The 21,527-nt window shown below is 40.0% G+C and overlaps 2 protein-coding genes across 10 annotated transcripts in view; one reads left to right on the plus strand and one right to left on the minus strand.

Annotated features, from left to right (window-relative positions):
• The window catches only part of DIS3 (DIS3 homolog, exosome endoribonuclease and 3'-5' exoribonuclease), a 32,578-nt gene extending 26,041 nt beyond the window's left edge, over positions 1-6,537 (minus strand). For 4 of the 5 annotated variants that reach the window (XR_008619011.1, XR_008619012.1, XR_003682690.2 and 1 more), the window contains exons 1-4: positions 6,232-6,537; positions 5,470-5,627; positions 2,868-3,061; positions 2,373-2,446 (exon numbers count right to left, since the gene is read on the minus strand). Coding sequence is in view for 1 of the 5 variants with exons in the window: in XM_007110456.4 (XP_007110518.1) it covers positions 2,373-2,446; positions 2,868-3,061; positions 5,470-5,627; positions 6,232-6,459 (654 nt within the window). In the remaining 4 variants the exon portion in view is untranslated. Of the gene's footprint in view, positions 1-2,372; positions 2,447-2,867; positions 3,062-5,469; positions 5,628-5,896; positions 5,957-6,231 lie in introns of those variants that run through there. The other variant, XR_003682691.2, reaches the window with a different exon arrangement.
• Positions 6,470-21,527, plus strand: part of PIBF1 (progesterone immunomodulatory binding factor 1) — a 214,203-nt gene continuing 199,145 nt past the window's right edge. For 3 of the 5 annotated variants that reach the window (XM_028497921.2, XM_028497923.2, XM_028497924.2), the window contains exons 1-4: positions 6,768-7,102; positions 8,142-8,441; positions 15,406-15,506; positions 18,143-18,341. In XM_028497921.2, the coding sequence (XP_028353722.1) occupies positions 8,190-8,441; positions 15,406-15,506; positions 18,143-18,341 (552 nt within the window). In that variant the 5' untranslated portion in view covers positions 6,768-7,102; positions 8,142-8,189. Of the gene's footprint in view, positions 6,556-6,767; positions 7,103-8,141; positions 8,442-15,405; positions 15,507-18,142; positions 18,342-21,527 lie in introns of those variants that run through there. The other 2 variants (XM_028497922.1, XM_024123149.3) reach the window with 2 other exon arrangements.

The raw sequence follows: 21,527 nt of genomic DNA on the forward strand, positions 1-21,527 counted from the left end.
CCAACAAACACACGAAAGAATGCTCAACAGCAGTAATTATTAGAGAAATGCAAATCAAAACTACAATGAGGTATCACCTCACACGGGTCAGAATGGCCATCATCAAAAAACCTACAAACAAATAAATGCTGGAGAGGGTGTGGAGAAAAGGGAACCCTCTTGCACTGTTAGTGGGAATGTAAATTGATACAGCCACTATGGAGAACAGTATGGAGGTTCCTCAAAAAACTAAACATAGAACTACCATATGACCCAGCAATCCCACTCCTGGGCATACACCCTGAGAAAACCATAATTCAAAAAGAGTCATGTAGCACAATGTTCACTGCAGCTCTATTTACAATAGCCAGGACATGGAAGCAACCTATCTGTCCATCGATAGATGAATGGATAAAGAAGATGTGGCACATATACACAATGGACTATTACTCAGCCATAAAAGGAAATGCAATTGAGTTATTTGTAGTGAGGTGGATGGACCTAGAGTCTGTCAGAGTGAAGTAAGTCAGAAAGAAAAAACAAATACCGTATGCTAACACATATATATGGAATCTAAAAAAAAATGGTTATGAAGAACCTAGGGGTGGGATAGGGAGGGTGGGAGGGAGACACAAGAGGGAGGAGATATGGGGATATATGTATAACTGATTCACTTTGTTATAAAGCAGAAACTAACACCATTGTAAAGCAATTATACTTCAATAAAGATGTTTAAAAAAAAATACCAGGTGATTGCAGAAAACTGCATCAAGCTGAATCCACACGCGTGCACACACACACACACACTCTCAAACATCTATCAGTTACTTCAGATCACTGTGTTTTACGAGCCACACCATCTTCATCTGGTGTAACAACTTTCTGTTCAAATTTAGATAACCCTCTTTTCACCGCTTCATGAAGTTTCTGAGTGTGTCCCTAACCACATTTTCCCTAAGCTCTGTGGGTTTCATTATATAATTTTGCATGGCACAGTGACTTCGAGGAACACACATGTGTTACAATAGAACCGACTGTAATTTCACCATATCGTACACTTATCCTACCATAGTGCATAATCAAATACTGTGAATCACCAATGTTGGATTACTCTTTGTTTCTTCTTCTAGACCAGTGCTATCCAAAACAACTTTGTGATAAAGGGAGTGTTCTTTTTGTGATCTCCAGTATGGTAGTCACTAGGCACAAGTGGCTCCTGGTTGCTTGAAAGTTGAATAGTACAACTGAGAAACTGAAGTTTTAACCTGAATTAAATTTAAACAGCCGCATGCAACTAGTGGCTACCTATTAGACAGGAAAATCCTAAATCTGTATTCTAAAAATCAAGCCCAGCTTTTATTTTCTCACTTCCATTTAGTTTTGTAAAGTAGCTGGTTGAAGACAAGCAGGGATGGACAAAATGCTGTAAAGACTAGCTGTACGTATAATGTTCTATTACATAAAACCTATTTTTATATCAATAGTATCTACCATTTACATTTACCATAGCTGTTTGCCAGGCACTGAGATAAGAATTTTATTACTACAACTGTTATCACCTCATTCAACCCTAATAACAACACTATGGAGTCATTAATGCTAAACACACTTTACATACAAGGAAACAGCAGCTCACAAAGTTTAATGGTCCCCTCTCAAGTCCACTATTGCGGTGATCCTTTTCTCATCCCCCTGCCTCTAATCGTGCCCTTGATACAATGCATCATCTTACAAATCGAAATTGGAGTAGTCTCCCCAATAAGTAACAAATCTGGTCCTTCTCCTCTGTTCCTCCTAGACACACTCTCATCCACCTTTAATGTCTTTTAGCCTGACAATATAAGGTAGGGAGCCCAGAATCCGATCTGCTAACTTCTCTTCGTAGCAGCCTTTTAGGGAGACCTTTATAAGACAGTTTAAAAATTACTAACAGAATAAATTGTTAAGTCCACACTATCTGGCCCCTTGCCTCCCTGTTCTACCTCTTATGACTCCCTCCCTCCTCCTATGGAATTGATGCTACAGCTGTATGCTCTCTCTGCAGTGCCCACCACTTCTTTGTTTGTCAAATACCTACTCATCACAAGCCAGCCATGAATTTCTTCATTTATTAATCAAACAGATAGTGCCACCTTGCTCCAGGCCCTACTCGGGTTGCTGAGGATATATCAGTAAATAGCACTATTTGAGAAAGTCAAGTCTTTAGGGATGGCATTTTGATAAGAAGTCTATTAGAGCCACTCTTGTTGTTCATAACCCAACTCCTATTCCAATTCCAGCTTACCCACCGATATTCCAATTTTTAAATTTGGTAACTATAAGCCTAACATCCGGAAGTGGCTACATTAATCATTTCACTTTTCAAAAACAAAATAAAACAAACTCAAACATACCCCTTCTTCAGACAAACAAGCAAGACGATCTATGAGTTCGGGGTTAGCAGTTAGGCTTTTTACATATTCTTCACCTGAAAAATAAGTTTTTTGTTCTTCATAAATTCAAATGTGTTTTTTTCCCCCTTAGATATGTTTTTTTCCCTTTCTTTTGTTTGTGACAGTACATATGTCAATTTTTTTGGGGGGGGGCAGGGGGAAGCCCTCTCTGTTGAGGTGGTCACACCCAAAAGGCAGTGGGTCAAGTATATCTATAAGCTTTTATTGCTAAGCCAATTCCAAGTCTTGATAGGGAAATTAATAGCCACTGGTGGCACAACTCATTTAGCTTAGAAATGCTGAGAAATCAAAAAAAAACACAAAAATATCACATTAAGTTACATAGGACTATGAAAATACCAAATGGTCAAATGTACATCTGATTATGGGCCTGATGATAGTTTTTATATGCATTTGCAAACATGAACTAACAGTCCGGTCTCCATGGAGACTTACAAGTGAAAGCTGGTATCCCTTCTTCTACAGCTTTCTCTTTGTTTTTCCTGTCATTGGTTATGAAGATAACTCGCAGCTGACTCTCTGCCGACATTTTCTTCAAATGTTCATTGTACCACTTTGCTGCTACTCGAATGGCTCTATCATTCCTGTCATTAGAAGTTTCTCCCTGTAATTGTTCTACATAAGTTTCTCTAAATGTAATGGAAAGGGAAAAAAAGAAAGAAAGAAATGGAAAACAAGAGAATCAAGCACATGTAAAAAGTCTTAGGACATAAATACTTAATAATTACTAAACTTAAAAGTCAATGGTACATCTTTTTCTCTTGAATGTATTCACATTTATACCTCAGAGCAGAAACAAATAAGATCTTTCTAGTCACGTTTTAAAGACAACGACTTGCTTGGAAAAGAATAAAATCACATTAATGGAGCAATAAAAAGACTAAAATAAATTTTTTTCCCCAAAAGAAAAATTCAAGATCAGAATTTCTACTTGAGGTTGGGACATTAAAAAAGTAATAGTTTGTAGGAAAAAAACTATACTAAAACTTTGCAGGTCTGATAATGAGATTTCATTCAAACTGTAGATTAACAGGAATTCCTAAAAGCTACTGATTATATGATTAGATGATTTGTGATCATATGATTAATGTATAGTTATTAAATACATAATGAACATAAATTATCCATGGTAAACCCTGAATAAATGACAAATGCCATCTAGAGATTGAAAGACCAGATACAGGTATGATTGCATATTCCTTCTAAGTCTATTCACTCTGAGCTATCAAATGTCAGCATACTTATTTCTTTAAATCTGTTCTTCGAAGCCAAATTTAAGTACAATAACAAAATTCAGCACAATAACTTCTACCTACTTCTTAAAACTTATAGGCTCAATTTTAGAATTCTATACTTATTTACATGGTTTTCAGAATTATTTTATTATTCAGTATTAAATACACCTGACAATGCTTTTAAGCTTATCAAAGACACTCATAAATTTTTGAATTGGTTTTAGCATGATTGAGCAACAATCTTACATGAGATTTGCTCGAGTGTCTTAATTCTTCCTGTCAACCCCAGAATTGCTAAGCTCTATTCACTGCACTTAAGCTAACAAAATTGCTAACCTCGGATTAAAAATCTGATGATCATGCTCCACAGAAACTAGGCCTTTGAGTGCTGAAAAACAGTGAGGTTTCTGTTTCTGGATTTCGAGGAGGAGACAGAAATAAGAAGTCTACAGGTGCTTTACTGATGTTCTTTATAACAACGGTATTTAAGTGTGGGATATAAGAATAAAGAAGAGAAATATGAGAAATTAAATATTTTTAATTTGCATATTCCAATGGGATTTCATTATTACATCTACTGTCTAATCTAGCAGTTCTCAACCAGGGAGTGATTTTCCCCCCCATGGGACATTTCACAATGTCTGGAGACATTCTGGGTTGTTACAGCTCGGTGGATTGGTGGGGGAGGGGAGGTCTGCTACTGGCATCTAGTGCATATAGGCCAGGGATGCTACTAAACACCCTACAATTCCTACAACAGCCTTCCCATAACAAAGAATTATCCAGTCCAATATGTCAATAGTGCGAACATTGAGAAACTCTCATCTAATAAAAGTAAACTGGGGACGTCCCTGGTGGCGCAGTGGTTAAGAATCCGCTTGCCAAGGCAGGGTACACGGGTTTGAGCCCTGGTCCAGGAAGATCCCACATGCCGCGGAGCAACTAAGCCCATGCGCCACAACTAGTGAGCCTGTGCTCTGGAGCCCGCGAGCCACAACTACTGAAGCCCGTGCGCCGCAACTACTGAAGCCCGTGCGCCTAGAGCCCGTGCTCCTCAACAAGAGAAGCCACCGCAATGAGAAGCCCGCGCACCACAATGAAGAGTAGCCCCCGCTCGCAGCAACTAAAGAAAGCCCGCGCGCAGCAATGAAGACCCAATGCAGCCAAAACTAAATAAATAAAATAAATTTATAAGAAAAAAAAAGTAAGCTAGGACTCATCATAAATTATTTATGTAACCTAAGAAACAGGCAATATCATATTTTCTAAGATCACACATTTAAGTTCAAACAAAGGTCTTGAATCTGAAACATAAAAAATTCTATTTCTTAACCTTATTGTCGTCAATATGATCCGTTATAAGGTATTAGTTTAACTTTTAAGAGCCCATTAAGAATATATCTGCTTTATATTTTTAAAGCTTTCCTTCACAAACTCCTATATTTTATTAACCTATGTTGGTTATTCGTATAATACGGTATACCAGGAACCTAGGCAAATCTCATCTTCCAAAATCCTGCTGCTTGACTCATGCTAAAACCAATTCAAAATGAAAACATTTTGTAAATTAAAGTACCTACTAGAGCCGAGGAGCCAGGAGGCTTTGGTTCTGGGTTTGACCCAATCAATGCCTATGTGACCTTAGCAAGGTCTGTAAACTCTGTAAGAACCAAATATTACTCCCAGAAGTATGAAATCTATGCTGTAACTTCTGACGATGTCACAGATGACCGCCAGGAACTCTCCCCCCCAGTTTAGCTAATTCTATAGTTTCCTGATAATTGACATAATTTCCCCCCTACCTATGGTGCTCGTTAGTAAACGTATAGAAATGCTTCTCCTGGTTATTAGTCACATCTCGGATTCGTTTATATACCGGAGCACTCCGATTTCTCACTTCTTGGAGAACTGTTTGTAGCACAATGACATTCCTGATCGCAGGGTCCTCAAGGACATCAATCTTTTAAATAAATAAACAAATAAATTTAAAAAATGAAGAGTTAATTTTTCCTGTGTTCATTCATAAATTGCTTCTGTTGAACGTGAAACTCTGCCGGTTAAAAAAAAACACTAACTGTACATTAAATAAGGAGCTATTTTGCAATAGAAAGCCCTTCAGGTCCATTAAAGAAGTGCACATGTAAATAGGCTAATTACAAAACTTTGTAGAATTAACGTCATTAATAAATAATACGTTGGCCCACATAGCTTTCGTTCGTAGGCACTTACAAGCTGCCTGGGGGTCGCAGGCTGGAGGCCACAGAAGCCCAGGTCCCCGACCTCCAGACATTAAAATCTAAGGCAGAAGAGACACCAGGAGTTAGAAAACTGACGTATTTAAAATTCCTATAACTCCAAGAACTCAAAAAAAAAAAAAATAACCAAAACAGTACATGGAAAAGAACCTCGGCCTGGTGGGCAGGAGGCATAGGTTCTGACGGGGTTTGCCTCTCCCTAAGTACGTGATGTTGCCCAAGACGCTCCTCCTCGGGCATCAGTCTCCCTTATCTCCCTTTGTCCTGGTGAGGCCGCTGTACCCGCGGTTCGCCCGCCTACCGACGCACCTGGTGGAGCAGCACGTTGGTGTCAGGCAGCAAGTAGTGCGGCTGCGGGCAGAGGCTGCTGACCCGATCCAGGGGCTGCGGCTCGAGGACCGACCCCTCGTGCGCACCGCCGCACGCCGCGCACCCAGACGCACCGCAGCCTATGTCGTCCCGCAGGTAGTGCTCGCGCACGATCTTCATCACGCCGCCCGCCCGCGTCTTTTTTAAGAAAGTCCTGGACTTGAGCATCTTGCCTCGCGGTTAGGAATACCGACCCCGACGGCGCTCTTCCGGCGGAAAATGTCAAGCTTGGAGCCCTGTCGCACAACTACACTTTACCCAGAGGTTTGCTCCTTCCCCCTCCAGGATATTAGTAAACCCCTCTCGCGGGGAAACCTCGAGACAGCCGTTGGTTGGCTCTCTGAGGGCTGCGAGGATTGGGCGAAAGCGGGCAGATGGGAGGAGCCCGGAGCCATTTCCGCTCGTGACTCCGCCTCCGGACTCCATCTCCCAGAATGCGTTGCTTCCCGCGCCTGGGTAGACCCGCGGGGGGCTGAGTTGCCGTAGCGTGGGTATCTGCCTGCTGCAGCTTCCTCTGTGTGCGGAAATGGTTGTTTTGGTTACGGGTGCTAACGGTCCCCGACCTGTGATTTCTCGTTAAGAGGCTGCAACCCGAGCTGCTGTCTGGAGACACCTTCAGCTCCTCTAAAGTGGCGGCGGTGGCGGCTTCTTCAGCCTTCGACGTGGAGTAATTGAAGCTTTCCAGGTAGCTCATGGCTCCCCCCTTCCTTTTTTGCCTGGGACAAGGAATCTTCTGATGCTGCCAAATTCGGGTTTTATTCTTCACGCCGCACGTGTGGGCAGTGCCAGTCCCGGACCCTTTGTATCCCAGGTGATGTTGCCTTTGATTTCGCCTTTCCTTATCCCTTTCCCTTTAAAAACGAGGGAAGCCGATCCAGTCAGAGTTCTTAAGTTTCCCTTCCACACACCTTTTTTCTAATCGTTCAGTTTAGAAACACTGGTATCTCCAATACCGTAAGTAATTTATTATATTGTGTAGTATTAAAACGAGGGAGTTGCTGAAATTTTTGTGAAAGGGTAAGGAGTTCGAGGAATTTGTCTTTTACCCTCGTTTTCATTTTGCTATCTGCAAGTCTATAAAAAAGTTTGCTCTCACTATTTCCCTTTTTAAAAAAACTTCACTGATGCCTCATTGCCTGTAGAATAAATTTCGAACATACTGAAACATTCGGGGTCCTCCACAGTCTTGATTATGTATAAGGGACAACCCTTCTGTGTGTTTGTGTTTGGGGGGTAAGAGGAGTCACCACTCAGATTCACATGGGCTTGGCCCAGGCTGACTACTACTATGTCCCTCTGTTGTTTTACACTTTCATCACTTCTATACCAACCTTAATACCTGAATGATTTTCCCTTTTTATTACTCCTCTCCAAATCCTTCAGGATTCTAAGTCCTACCTCTGTATGACCTTCGCCTGACCAACTCAGAAGAAACTTCTCTATCTTCAACATGTGCTGCTTTTATTAGTAGTATTCCTGGGTACTAGCGATTTAGGGCTTTATTGTTTATCTCATACATTTCTTTGTTTACTTCAAGTAAGAGTCCTGCCCCCAGGAACTGGGTTTTTTATTCATCAAAAGTATGGGTTCAAAAAAAAAAAAAACATTGTAAAGCAACTATACGCCAATAAATATTAATTTTAAAAAAAAGTATGGGTTTGGAATAGAATTTAATGAGTTTGATTTAATATGTTTGATTTGAGCAGTAACTTAACCGATCTGCCCTAGATTTGGGGTCCTCCAGTTTGCCTAATATTTACTTAGGGAACCCTTAGTATCTCTTTGATATACTTTATACTTTCCATAGAGAATGTTTGAGTATGTTTAAATCAATATTTTTTAACCTACAGAAAATTGAAATAGAATTGGAGAAGAAAAGTGACCCATAATAATTAAAAATGTCTCGAAAAGGTGCCAAGCCATCAAAAACACTGAACATCTCTAGCTCTCTGGAATCTGAAGATATTAGTTTAGAAACAACAGTTCCTACAGATGATATTTCCTCATCAGAAGAGAGAGACGGTAAAATCAAAATCACCAAGCAGCTAATTGAACGGAAAGAACTGCTTCATAATATTCAGTTACTGAAAATAGAGCTATCACAGAAAAATATGATGATCGACAACTTGAAGGTTGATTATCTTACAAAGGTAAGATCATGTGTAAATTTGCTATCTATGTGCTTTATTGTCTTGAAACTGCAGATATATAAGAATTAAATTTATGTATATGTAATCTGAACTTGAAATGATAAATATAAAATATCAAGAAAATAATTATATTTTCTTGCATAGTTTAAAAAAGCTGCTTTTAAAAAGAGAAGGGGGGCTTCCCTGGTGGCGCAGTGGTTAAGAATCCGCCTGCCAATGCAGGGGACATGGGTTCAAGCCCTGGTCCGGGAAGATCCCACATGCCGTGGAGCAGCTAAGCCCGTGCGCCACAACTGCTGAGCCTGTGCTCTAGAGCCCGCGAGCCACAACTACTGAAGCCCACGTGCCACAACTACTGAAGCCCACGTGCCTAGAGCCCACACTCCACAACAAGAGAAGACCGTGCACCGCAACGAAGAGTAGCCCCCGCTCACCACAACTAGAGAAAAACCGCGCACAGCAATGAAGACCCAGCGCAAAAATAAAATAAATAAAATAAATAAATTTATAAAATAAATAAATAAAATAAAAGGAGAAGGGAAGTGAATAATAGTTCTGTGTACCAAATAAAAAGTCTTGAAAGAAGGTGTGACTTAAAGGTGGGCAGGGATGAATTGCTTCTGTAGGCTCAGTTTTTTTTTTTGTTGTTTGTTTTTTTGTGGTATGCGGGCCTCCCTCTGCTGCGGCCTCTCCCGTTGCGGAGCACAGGCTCCGGACGCGCAGGCCCAGCGGCCACGGCCCACGGGCCCAGCCGCTCCGCGGCATGTGGGATCCTCCCAGACCGGGGCGCGAACCCGGTTCCCCTGCATCGGCAGGCGGACGCGCAACCACTGCGCCACCAGGGAAGCCCCCGGCTCAGTTTTTAAAATATATTATGTGTGAGGTATATTTTCTCCAGTGTTTTTTTTCTGGCCAAGTTTTTTCTGCTTCATGGAGAATTAGCCCTAATGTGACTAGTTGGATAGGGAGAATCAAGATCATTGTTACATTACTGAATCTGTTTAGTCCAATACCATGGAGATTTGGTTTCTTTATATCTTGTTCTTTGATAGTTACTGTGTCATAGTACCAAGTGTAACAAATTCACTTACCGTGGTCTTTAACAAGTGGTATCTGCCAAGTAACAAGGGATGCCCTAGTCCTTGTTTTTCTGCCTTGTGTGTTTATTTACAGTTACGGAGTGTTTTATGTAAGGCCTGGTAAAGTTGTCGCTAGTTATAAAAAATTTACAGTGATTTCAGAAAGACAGGATAAACATTGTAACTCTTACTACTTCTGTCTTCTGAGAAAGTCTTTTCTTTCCAGTAGTAAACCCTCCATCTTTGCTCGTGATGCCACCTCTTCCTATCTCCTCCCCTCCCCATTTTGTTTCAGTTATATCTACCTTCTCTCTTGTTAAGTCAGTCTTGGTTAGTTCTTACCTATGTATAAGTATCATGCTGCTAGAAAAATTTCTTGACCACACCTCTCTAGGAAAATGAAATGTCCTAAATCCCAAGGTCTTGATGATGTAAAGAAATCATTTAGGTACATTTAAAAATATATATTAATAGCTAACATTTATTGAGTGCTTATTCTGTGCCAGACCCTGTTCTGTGAGCTTTTTCATGTATTATCTCATTGAAGCCATACAGCTCTTTGAGGTATAGGAGCTTTTAGGGGGATCTTCTCTGACCTATCATAGTAAATGAATCAATAGAATGAGTTAGACTGATACTTAGTAAGCACACAATAAGTATTAGTCATTGTTGCTGTTATTAACTAAAATAATATTCTCACTTTTTTCACTCTGCTTATTTTCTGTGCCTTACATCTATGCTCAAAGGACTACCTGCCTTGTTTGTTGGGTATTTGTCTCTCTTAATAAAGTGTAAGGATCCTGAGGACAGGGACTTCTTTGTAGAACCTGTTGTATCTCCAGCACTTAGAACTGTCCCTGGCACCTAGTAAGTGCTCAGCTGTTTCTTAAATGAGTGACTTAACCTCATTTTGCTATTGAAAAAAAACAGAACCATAACTGGTTAATAGCTTACCGAGGCCATTCAGATGGAAGTGATGGAGCCAGGTGGGGTTAACACCAAGAAGTCTAATGCCTGTGCTCCATCCAAGTAAACCTCCTAAGACTTCCTTTTAGGTTCTCTATGCAGTCACCTACCTAGACTAGGTCACTTGGTATTTTATCAGTGTATCCTGTGGTTTCCCATTCTTTTCCCTTAGTCATATTGTTTTCACTCTTCAAATGGACTGCCGCAGTGCTACTGTCTCATGTATCTCTATCCTTAAGATCTCCTTCAGTGGATGTCACTGAAGAAGCCTGAGGTAATCGCCCACTTGTTAATCTACCCACTCAGTCAACAAATATTCTATTAAGTGCCAACTGTATACCACATCGAAAGTTACATTTTGTTTGGCCAGTTTTTAAATTATTTGTTTTCAGCTTGCATTGTGCTTGGTTGTAAATGGCGTCTCTCCTTTTTAAAGTGTAATGTTTACATTATGGGCATGGTGGTTTATTCGTGAGAGGCTTTACGGTATAACAGATCAGAGCTGCAGTTCCAGACACACACAGTTTGAGTTTGAATCCCAGCCCTTATACTTACCTTGAGCAAATTCCTTAAGTTTTTTTTCCCTGATTTCCTGTAAAATAAGAATAATCATAGTTTTTACTTCATGGAGTTGTTGGAGGATTAAATTAATCAAGGCACACAAGCTCTCAGATGCCTGGTGTATAATAAATAACAGTAATAGTTATATTTATTCAGCACTGTATGTTATTATTATTGTATCCCATGGTGCTTAGTATAGTTTTTTATTGTTGTGGTTTTCTGGTTGGGCTGAAAATGTAGAAGATTAAGTTAGTCATATTCCTGAGTTTATGACACACAGTCATCATTGATCCTTGCAAGATCACTTCTTCTTTTGTACGTTTATTCTTTTTATTCCCATAATTCATTTCTCTTCCTCCCTTTCTCTATGTTTATTTTTTCCTTTTAACATTTATTCTTTAAAAAAAATTATTGTGGTACAGTCAGTTTACAGTGTTATATAAGTTTCAAGTGTACAACATAGTGATTCACAATTTTTAAAGGTTATACTCCATTTATGGTTATTATAAACATTTATCTTGAATACGAGTATTTTTCTTATCTTTTTCCTTTACATAAATCTGAATTGCATGTTTTGTTTTAGATTTTATTTCTTTTATAGTTTTTCATTTCAACTCAGTGCACTTTTTAAGATCCTTCATGTTACCACGTGCAAGTCTAGTCCTTTGCTTCCAGCAGCTACACAGTTCAGGTGTGTGTCTACCCATCCGTCCACCCATTCCCGCAGCGATAGGCACCCAGGGTGCCTCTAGCTCCTTGCCACCGCATGCAGCGTGGCCTTCTTTAGACATTCCTCTTCTGGACCTGGTGTGAACATTTCTTTGACATATATACTAAGGAGTGGGATTTCTGGCTCACAGGGTATATGTCTGCTTAATTTAAGTGTACTTCCAAATTGCTCTCCAGAGTAGCTGCCTGCTCTACATTCCTGTGTTTTTTGTCTATGAGCACTAGGGTTGTCCTGCTTAGAGACCCCTTGGGGTAATATATTTGCCGTCAAATATGGGAGGAAGTATTATATGGTAGAAGAATTAGTCTTCCTTAATTCGTCAAATCCAAGCCACCTGGATTGGAAGATGGACCACTATGTGTATTGCTAGGGTTAAACACTGCCAAGTTAAACTGTTATGTGCTGTAGTGGGTAAGATGCATTCCAGCTTCAGAGATGAAAAATGTGGAAAAGTGTGAGTCTGGGATTGATGAAGGAACAGTATTTTTAGCCACTCACTCATTCTCCAAAGCTTACCAGTACATTGAACATCAGGGATACGAAGATGAAAATGTCACATTCTAGCATTACAAAAATAAATTTCCCTCCCTAGACTATAGCTCCATGATAATGGTTCAAGTGGGAAGCTGGGAAGTGTTAAGTCTTTAACTGGACAGATTGTTGTCTCTAATAAAAACCAGAGTCACCTGAGAAAGAGGGGAAAACTTGATGTTGGGAGACAAGTAACAGTTTTTTCCACTCATCAAGGTCTTTTTTAGTTCGGAAATATGTGAATCTATATAATATAACTTCTCGCCACGCCAGTATGGCAAGGGTACAATGCTTATGTTTATTACAGCTTATTGCTGGTGGTACAGTTTATTACTAAGAATGTCTCGACCCATGTTGATTTGACAGAAACAGGTTGGTCCCAGGAAACTTAAAAAGCATGGATTCCCCCTCCCCACTCAGCTGCTTGCCGACTGAGAGCGCTGAGAAGGCAAGCTGCTCAGGCCAAACTTCCTAACCTTAGAGGACTGTTAGCTTTGCACTTTTATCCCCACTTATCGCTGCCTAAATCGCTTTCCTTATTCCCCCTCCTTATTCCTTTCCTCCTCATTCTTCTTGCTTGTCAATTTTTAAATGCCAAAATCTCTCTTTGTTTATCTGTCATTGGAGATCTGTGGGTTCTTTATTGCTTGGAAATGGAGGAGTGAATCTCCCTAGCTTGACTGTCTCTGAGTTGAGGGACTTAATCTAAAAGTCAGTTAAGACTGTAAAAGTTCTAACCCTGAAAAAAGCGGAAGTTTCTCCTTGTGGTAACAGTTTTCTTGATTTGCAAAATAGTAATTATGAAGAATGTGGTTATCTTTTGTTGATTTAAGACATTTATTGAGACATGTTGCCAGGAATATAGCAGTAAATATGACAGAGTCCCTTTTTTATGGAGATCACATTCAAGTGAGAGACATGATCAAACAACAATTAAACAAGATATCTTCAAGATATGTGACGTGGCATTGCTCAGCAGTGGGAATTTTCTGCTTTGGATAGGGAGTCAGCAAACTTTCTCTGTAAAGGCCTGGGCCAGACAGTAAATATTTTATGCTTTGCAGGCCACGTACAGTCTATCACTTATTCTTCCTTCTTTTTTTTTTTCTTTTAGCAACTTTGTAAATGTAAAACCTATTCTTAGCTCGTGGGCTAATGAGGAACAGGACATGGGCTGGGTTTGGCCCATCACCATGGTATATTAACCCTTGCTTTAGATTATGTATCAGAGAAGCCATTTGCAGATTTTAGGCGGCTGGAGTGACATGTCCTGATTTTTATTTTCAAAATGTCAGTGAAGTAATAGACTAAGAGCAGATAAGGTAGAAGAAGAATACAGTATTAGGCTATTGCCTTACGTAAGACTCCTAACTTTTTGGCTTCATCTCCTGGAGCTGTTTATTGAGAAATAGAAGACTGGGAGAAAACTGATATAGGAGATAAAGTTTAAGTTCTGTTTTGAATATGTTAAACTTTAAATGCCCACCCATTAGACTCCTAAATGGAATTGTCGCTCTGACTTTAGAGGACAGTCCATGACCAGGGAATGGGTGGGTGTTGCGGGGGGGGGGGGGGCGCACACACGTGATATACATCAGCATGTAGGTGCCACTTAAAGCTATGGGATTTGATGGCATTACCTGGGGAGAGTAGAGGGCCCCAAACCAAATCAAGGAGTAGTCAAACATTAGAAATGGGTTAAAGGAAGAAAATCCAGCAAAGGAACCTGTGAACCTTAAGAGGGTCCAGTGAGTTAAGGAGGAAAACCAGGAAGAGTATCACATAAGGTGAAAGAGGATGGAGTGGTCAGCTCTGCCAAATCTTGCTGTCAAGTAAGATAAATACGCAGAAATAACCATTGGACTGGGCATTATGGGGGGGATTCATAACTTTAACAAGAATTGTTACTGGAATAGTGTGGGACGAAAACCATATGGAAGTTTTGCTCTGGTGGTGAGCAGAGAAAATGGTACTGTAGCAGAGGAAGTGGTGGGATCAAGGGAGTGTGGTTTGTTGGGTTTTTTAATGGGAGACAAAAACATGTTTGTTTAATGACAGGAATAGTTCAGTAGAGAAGGAGAATTTGATGATGTGAGAGGAATTCACTTGAATATATTAAGGGCTGACTGTTAAATTAATCTGCATATGTTTAAAGGTGAACAAGAATTGCCTGGGTTGAAAGGGAAGGAGTAAAGAATTTTTTAAATAGTCTAAGAGTGAACTCAGGTGCATGGAGGCTTAAGAGGGAGCACAGCATATTGGGGGAATGGCAAGCACTTACTTTTGCTGGAACAGAGTTTTCTTTTAAGCTAGGGACGAGAGACATGGTAGGTAAGGGCCAGATCAAGAAGGACTAGTTTAGTATGCCATGAAGTTTAGAATTTATTCTGAAGGCAGTGAGGATCCTCTGAAGGATTGAAAACTGGGGAAATAAATTTTTGATAGCATTTTTAAAAGATAAGATAAAGGAAGATAGTTTTGGAGACTGACAAAACTGAAGGCAGGGAAACCAGTTGGGAAACCATTATAATAATCCAGGTGAGAGATGACAGGGGTCTAACTGAAGACTTGTCAATGGGCATTAAAGAGGATGGTATAGTTTTGACAGCTTTTTATGAAATAAACTCAACAGTGAAAACAATGATGTCAGATCAGAATAAGCAATGGAGGAGATATATCAAATATGCCTGACTCAGATGTTTTTGCTTTGGAGACCAGGGAGATGCAAGGAATATAAGATCGGTGAGGTTGATGACTGGGTTCATTTTGGACATTTATAGCATCACCCATGTAGTCAATTGAATATGTATAGTAGGCAGAGATTATAGATGGATCTGAGGTATATACACAGGGTCTGGCCAGGAAATAATTACCTGGGCGAGGCACCAGCATAAAAATTCCAGTTGTCAAAAGGGTTTTTCACTTAGATTAGATTAACGGGAAAAAATGATCTTAATGGCAGTCTGGCAAAAATACATTCATAAGGCAGCAGATTCAAAGCGTAGTTTAACAACCATTTGTATGAACAAACAGAAGGTTTTATTAAACGATAAATTTGCAAACTGACCGTATAATTTACCTTTTTCTCTTTTTTAAGATTGAAGAATTGGAAGAGAAGCTTAATGACGCACTTCACCAGAAGCAGCTACTAACACTGAGATTAGACAACCAATTGACTTTTCAACAAAAGGATGCCAGGTAAAAGTTTTAAAAAGCAGCAATACCTATCTGGCAGTTAGTAATGTCATTACCTATTCATGCATGTGGTCATAAGCTAAAATAGAGAAATCTTAAATCAAAGACGGTAATAATTTTTACATCCAGACTGACAAAAAAACTACTTGATACATACACAAAATTCAAAAAGCCAGAATTCAACATTCATTCAATAAATATTGCCAGTGTAAGTGAACCATAAATGACAATGGAAGCTCTCTAAACTCACCACCACTTAACTGGCTGTCTGGATTAAATTCTTCATTTGCTCTGTAGAACATACTGATATATTCCTATGGCCCATTGAATTCTTCTGGGTTAATGTACCTTTTGTTTGCCTACATACTTTCTCCAGCTCAGTTGTGTGTTTATCCAGAGTCTGTTGTGTTTACTATCAAATATGCCTATGCCAATCATACTTATTATACTTATATAATCGTACTTACACTTAATTAAAATTATATTTTTAAATGAGTACAAAAACATATGTCATTTCTTTGCAAACTGTAATGAATTCTTTGGAAAGAGTCAATTAAAGTGAGTGACTAAAAATCATCAAATTAAGTGTAAGCAAGAGGTGTTTAGAGATTAGGGGCAAAAATCAAATCCATAAAAAGTATCCTCAGATTTCCCAAGTGTCTTTTAAAAAGGTCTCCTGCCATTGTAAAGAAATCAGACTTGGAAATCATGAAAAATGATCTACAGAAAAACAAAGCATATCTCCATATTACAAAAAATCTGGACCCTATGTAAAAAATGTTGCCAATGGATGTTTATGTCTATATTTTAATTAGCTGTAAATGTGTAAAGTATGTATCTTTTCCCTTTATAAGATCTTACTCTTTAACTGATATTTAAAAAAATTATCGGACCAATTATCAGCTACTATCACATTAGATCAGTGGTTCTCAAATTTTAGCATGCATCAGAACCACCTGCCGGGCTTGTGAAAAAAGATTGTTGGGTCCCACCCTCAGATTCTGATTTGAGTTGGGCCCTGAGAATTTGCATTTTTACCAAGTTCCCAGATGACGCTAATGCTGCTACTGGTTTGGGGATAACACTTTGAAAACCACTGCATTGGATAATAGGACTTCTGCTCTTAATTCTTTAGGCATTGATCAAATTAAATGAAGTGGAGAGGGCGGTAGGAGGCTACTGCAGTAATTCTCTCGATAGCTGATAGTGGTAAAAAGTGGTTGGATTCTGAATATATTTTGAAGGTAGAGTTGATAGGATGTCCTAATAGATTAGATGTGGGGTTTAGGAGAGAAAGAGGAATCAAGGATTGTACCGACATTTTTGGCCTGAATAAATGAAGGGATGAAATTGCTGTCAACTAAAGATGGTTGGGGGTGGTGGTGTGATGAATTGGGAGATTGGGATTGACATACATACACTAATATGTATAAAATAGATAACTAATAAGAACCTGCTGTATAAAAAAATAAATAACTAAAATAAAATTCAAGAAAAGAAAAAACTGAAGATGGTGAAACCACAGCGGAATAGGTTTGTGAGAGAAGAGCAGGAGTTCAATTTGGAACATGTTAAGTTAGAGTTGTCATATTAGAAATCCATGTGGAGGTATATGAGAAGTCCGATCTAGAGATATAAATCTGGAGTCATTAGGATATAGATGGTATTTAAGTCACGAGACTGGATGAATTCCCCAAGGGAGTGAACACAGACAGAGGAGAGGACTGAGTACTCCAACACTAAGACAAACTAGACAATAAGACCGAGAAAGCGCCACCAAGAAAGTAGGAGAAAAATGAAGAGGAAAAAAATATGGTGTCTGGGAAGCCACATGAAGAAAGTGTTCAAGGAGGGAGAGATCAGGTGTCTCAAGTGCTATTGATAGGGATGGAAAGAACTGAGAATTGATCATTAGTAATCTGAATGTTACCAGACCTGATTGGCCTGGGTTTAAGAGGAAAGGCATTGAAGAGAGCGCATACAGAAAACTTTTGAGAAACAAGAGGGGCAGTGAAAGGGGGTCAAAAATTGTGGGAGCTTGTTTGTTCATTTATTTTAAGACAGGACGAATAACAGCATGTTTGTATGTTGATGGGAGTGATACGGTAGGAGGGGGAAAAACCAGATGGTGCCTTCCTGCTCAAAATGTTCGGGTCGGCAACTAACAATGTGTACTACATGTATTCCTTGAGAAAGGTGATTGATTATGTGTGGATTACTGTTTTCATTACCTCATTGGTTGAATGAATACATTATGGTGGTTCAGTGTTGCCATCTTAAAGAGGTATACCTTGAAGTACCTGGATAAAGACAAATGAAAATTATTTAATGAGTAGGGTCCAAAGGAGATATATAAGATTTACACCTTAAGGAGAAGACATGTGTAATTTTATAATTTGAATTTTAAACATTATTAAGAACATTAATTTTCTATTTAATAATTTATGTGGCTACACATTCAGTAATTAGTATAGCATTGTCATTTCGTGTTTAACTGGTTAAGTCAGCATTTAGCTGGAGCCAAAAATACTATTAAGCTTCTCATTTCTTAATTTTATGTTACTATAAAAAAGGACTTTGAGAAAATTAGATCTCAGTGATTTTTTTTTAAGCCTGCTATACATTCTCTCCTAATGTAGAAAATATCAAGAACTAATGAAACAAGAAATGGAAACTATTTTATTGAGACAGAAACAGCTAGAAGAGACAAACCGTCAGCTAAGAGAGAAAGCTGGAGATATTCGTCGAAACCTGCGTGACTTTGAGTTGACAGAAGACCAATATATGAAACTAAAAGGTCTTCCGGAAGATCAGCTTTCTATTCCTGAATATGTGTCTGTAAGTGTCTTGTAACATTTTAAAAAAGCGTATATTTCCAGACTAAAATTTGCTATTTCTATAGTAGCCATAACTTTTGAAGTACCTAACTGATAAATTATTTTATGGCTCTGATCGGAAGGTAGTGAGTGAATGGTATTCAGATCACCAAATTTTAAAGGGTCTTGGCCATTGACCTCCAAAGTCAAGCAATAAATAGGGCTCTAAAGTTAATGGCTGGATAATCCACAGAAATGAATTACTTTATCATGAACTGTGGCAGTTTATAATGTTCTCAAATGCAAAATTATAGAGATAACAGATTAGTGTTTGCCAGGGGTTAGGGACATTAGAGAAGAGGGGAGTGGTGATTATAAAGGGGCAGCATGAGGGTGATCATTACGGATCTAGGTCAGGATCTCAACTGCAGTGTTGGTTACGTAAGTCTGTACATAGGATTGATCTATGGCAGTGTTCTCAAATCTTTCTGATAATCAACATCCATTTACACTCTAAAAATTATTGAAGACCCCAAAGAGATTTTGCTTATATAGACTATATCTGTTAACATTTACCATATTCGAAATTAAAACTGAGAAATTTTTACAACTCAGGAATACACAAGTACACACTTCATTAGCCTTAAGGGCAATGATATCATCACACATCATGTAGCCACCGGCAGACACTTGACGGGCATAAGATTAAGAGTAAAACAGGCAAAAAAATCTTAGTATTACTAGGAAAATAGTTTTGGTCACATGGATTTCCTGAAAGGGTCTCAGAGTGGCAGGGTGGAACCAGGGCTCCCAAGAGCACACATCTCACACAAACTCCAAGTTTGTGATATATGGAGGTCATTTCACCCTAAGAGCCTTGAATTTTTTTCATCTGTAAAAGGGTTACTAATAATAACAGTGCCTTTTATTCAATAGCTTGTCATAATCTATGATGAAAAAGAATATGTATATATATATTTATATGTATAACTGAATCACCTTGCTGTATAGTGGAAGCTAACACAACATTGTAAATCTGCTATGCTTCAATTAAAAAAGAATAATAATAACAGCAACTTTCTATTGAGGTAATTGTGAAGATTAACTGTGAATTTGTATGTAAAATGCTTAACACAGTGCTTAGGACATAGTAAACACGTAATAAATATTATCAATTCTTTTTGCTGTGGTGGTTGGTACTCTTGGTTCTCATTTGATAAGGCTTCCAGATTAGTGATTTCCTACAAAACAGAGTACTGTTTTTTTGTCCAGTTTTGGTTTTTTTGTTTGTTTGTTTTTTGGTTTTTTTTGCGGTACGCGGGCCTCTCACTGCTGTGGCCTCTCCCGTCGCAGAGCACAGGCTCTGGATGCGCAGGCCCAGCGGCCACGGCTCACGGGCCCAGCCGACCTGCGGCATGTGGGATCCTCCTGGACCGGGGCACGAACCCGCGTCCCCTGCGTTGTTAGGCGGACTCCCAGCCACTGCGCCACCAGGGAAGCCCTGTCCAGCTTTTTATTTAACATAGCTTGAACATAATTGTTCTGCCCAAAGTACTGTCCAAAACCAATTAAATGTCTCAAGTGCTGTCATTGAGGCTTTATCCATTGTAGATGGAAAGTATCCCATTAGTGTCAGGCATACATATTTTTGTTCTCTGATCTGTTAATGTTCCTTGTCTTATCTTTTGTTTTCAGACAGTACCGTCCTAACTAGTTAATTAGACACAGGTTCATTGTGTCAAGTACTAGCCTTAGGACTTGCCTCTTACCAAATATGGTACTCCTGCAATACAGCAATACATTAAGGAGTTTCAGATTGTATGCCTATACAATAAATAGTCCCTAATTGCCCTCTCCTAATTTGCTGATAGCTTAGTTTTGTAGGAGCTTGTTAGTTGGAACACTTTACTAAGTTAGGGCAGGCAAATTCCCCTGAGAGAATTACGAGTGGGAAGAGAGGTCTGAACTGAATGGAACAGTGACATGAAAATACCTCCTGATTCATCCTGATTATCCCTTCCACAGCGGTGGTAGTAAGTAGACTTCACCAAGAGCCTAGGGTGTAGGCTTTTCCTATATTTAGGCATGGGAGATAGAGCACAAACCAGACAAAAATTCCTGTCCTCACAGAGCTAACATTCCAATGGAGCAACACACACAATAAATTAAAATACGTAGAACGTTTGTCATAAATGCTATGGAGAAAAGAGCAGGAATGAAGAGTGAGGATGCTATTTTAAATCGGTGTAGGGGAGGGACCTCCCTGGCGGTCGAGTGGTTAGGACTCCATGCTCTCACTGCCAAGGGTCCGGGTTCGATCCCTGGTCAGGGAACTAAGATCCCACAGGTGGCGCGGCCCCCAAAAAAATCTGGTTAGGGAAGTCAGGGAGGGTTTTACTGATAGGGTGATGCCTGGTCAGAGACCTGAAGGGAGTGAAAGCATGAGCCGTACATTTATATGTGAGAAGAGCTTTTCTATCAGAGGAAAGGGCAAGAGCAAAACTCTGGACCAGGGGCTTCCCTGGTGGCGCAGTGGTTGAGAGTCCGCCTGCCGATGCAGGGGGCGCGGGTTCGTGCCCCGGTCCGGGAAGATCCCACATGCCGCGGAGCGGCTGGGCCCGTGAGCCGTGGCCGCTGAGCCTGCGCGTCCGGAGCCTGTGCTCCGCAACGGGAGAGGCCACAACAGTGAGAGGCCCGCGTACCGCAAAAAAAAAAAAAAACAACAACTCTGGAACACTTGATGTGTTGAGGAAATAACAAGCGGATAGTGTGGAGTGAGCAGTGGTGAGAGGTAAGGAGTAAGGAGAAAATGGAGTACTGATAGAAGAGAGGAAAGAGAGGCCGTGTCACAGGCGGGGAGTTACAGATAATCTGGGCCTTGAAGGGACTTAACTGAACATTAAGACTTAATGAAGTATTAGTGGTCAGGGACAATTAAAGACCGTCTTGGATCAGTTTTGTACAAACAAAACTTTAGTGTACGGGCATATAATCTGAAACTCCTTAACACTTTCCTTTATTATCTTTTTTGTGTGTGTGTGTGTTATGCGGGCCTCTCACTGTTGTGGCCTCTCCCGTTGCGGAGCACAGGCTCCGGACGCGCAGGCTCAGCGGCCGTGGCTCACGGGCCCAGCCGCTCCTGTGGCACGTGGGATCTTCCCGGACCGGGGCGCGAACCCGTGTCCCCCGCATCGGCAGGCGGACTCCC

The sequence above is a fragment of the Physeter macrocephalus genome, chromosome 13, assembly GCF_002837175.3.
Source record: "Physeter macrocephalus isolate SW-GA chromosome 13, ASM283717v5, whole genome shotgun sequence".
Lineage (NCBI taxonomy): Eukaryota > Metazoa > Chordata > Mammalia > Artiodactyla > Physeteridae > Physeter > Physeter macrocephalus.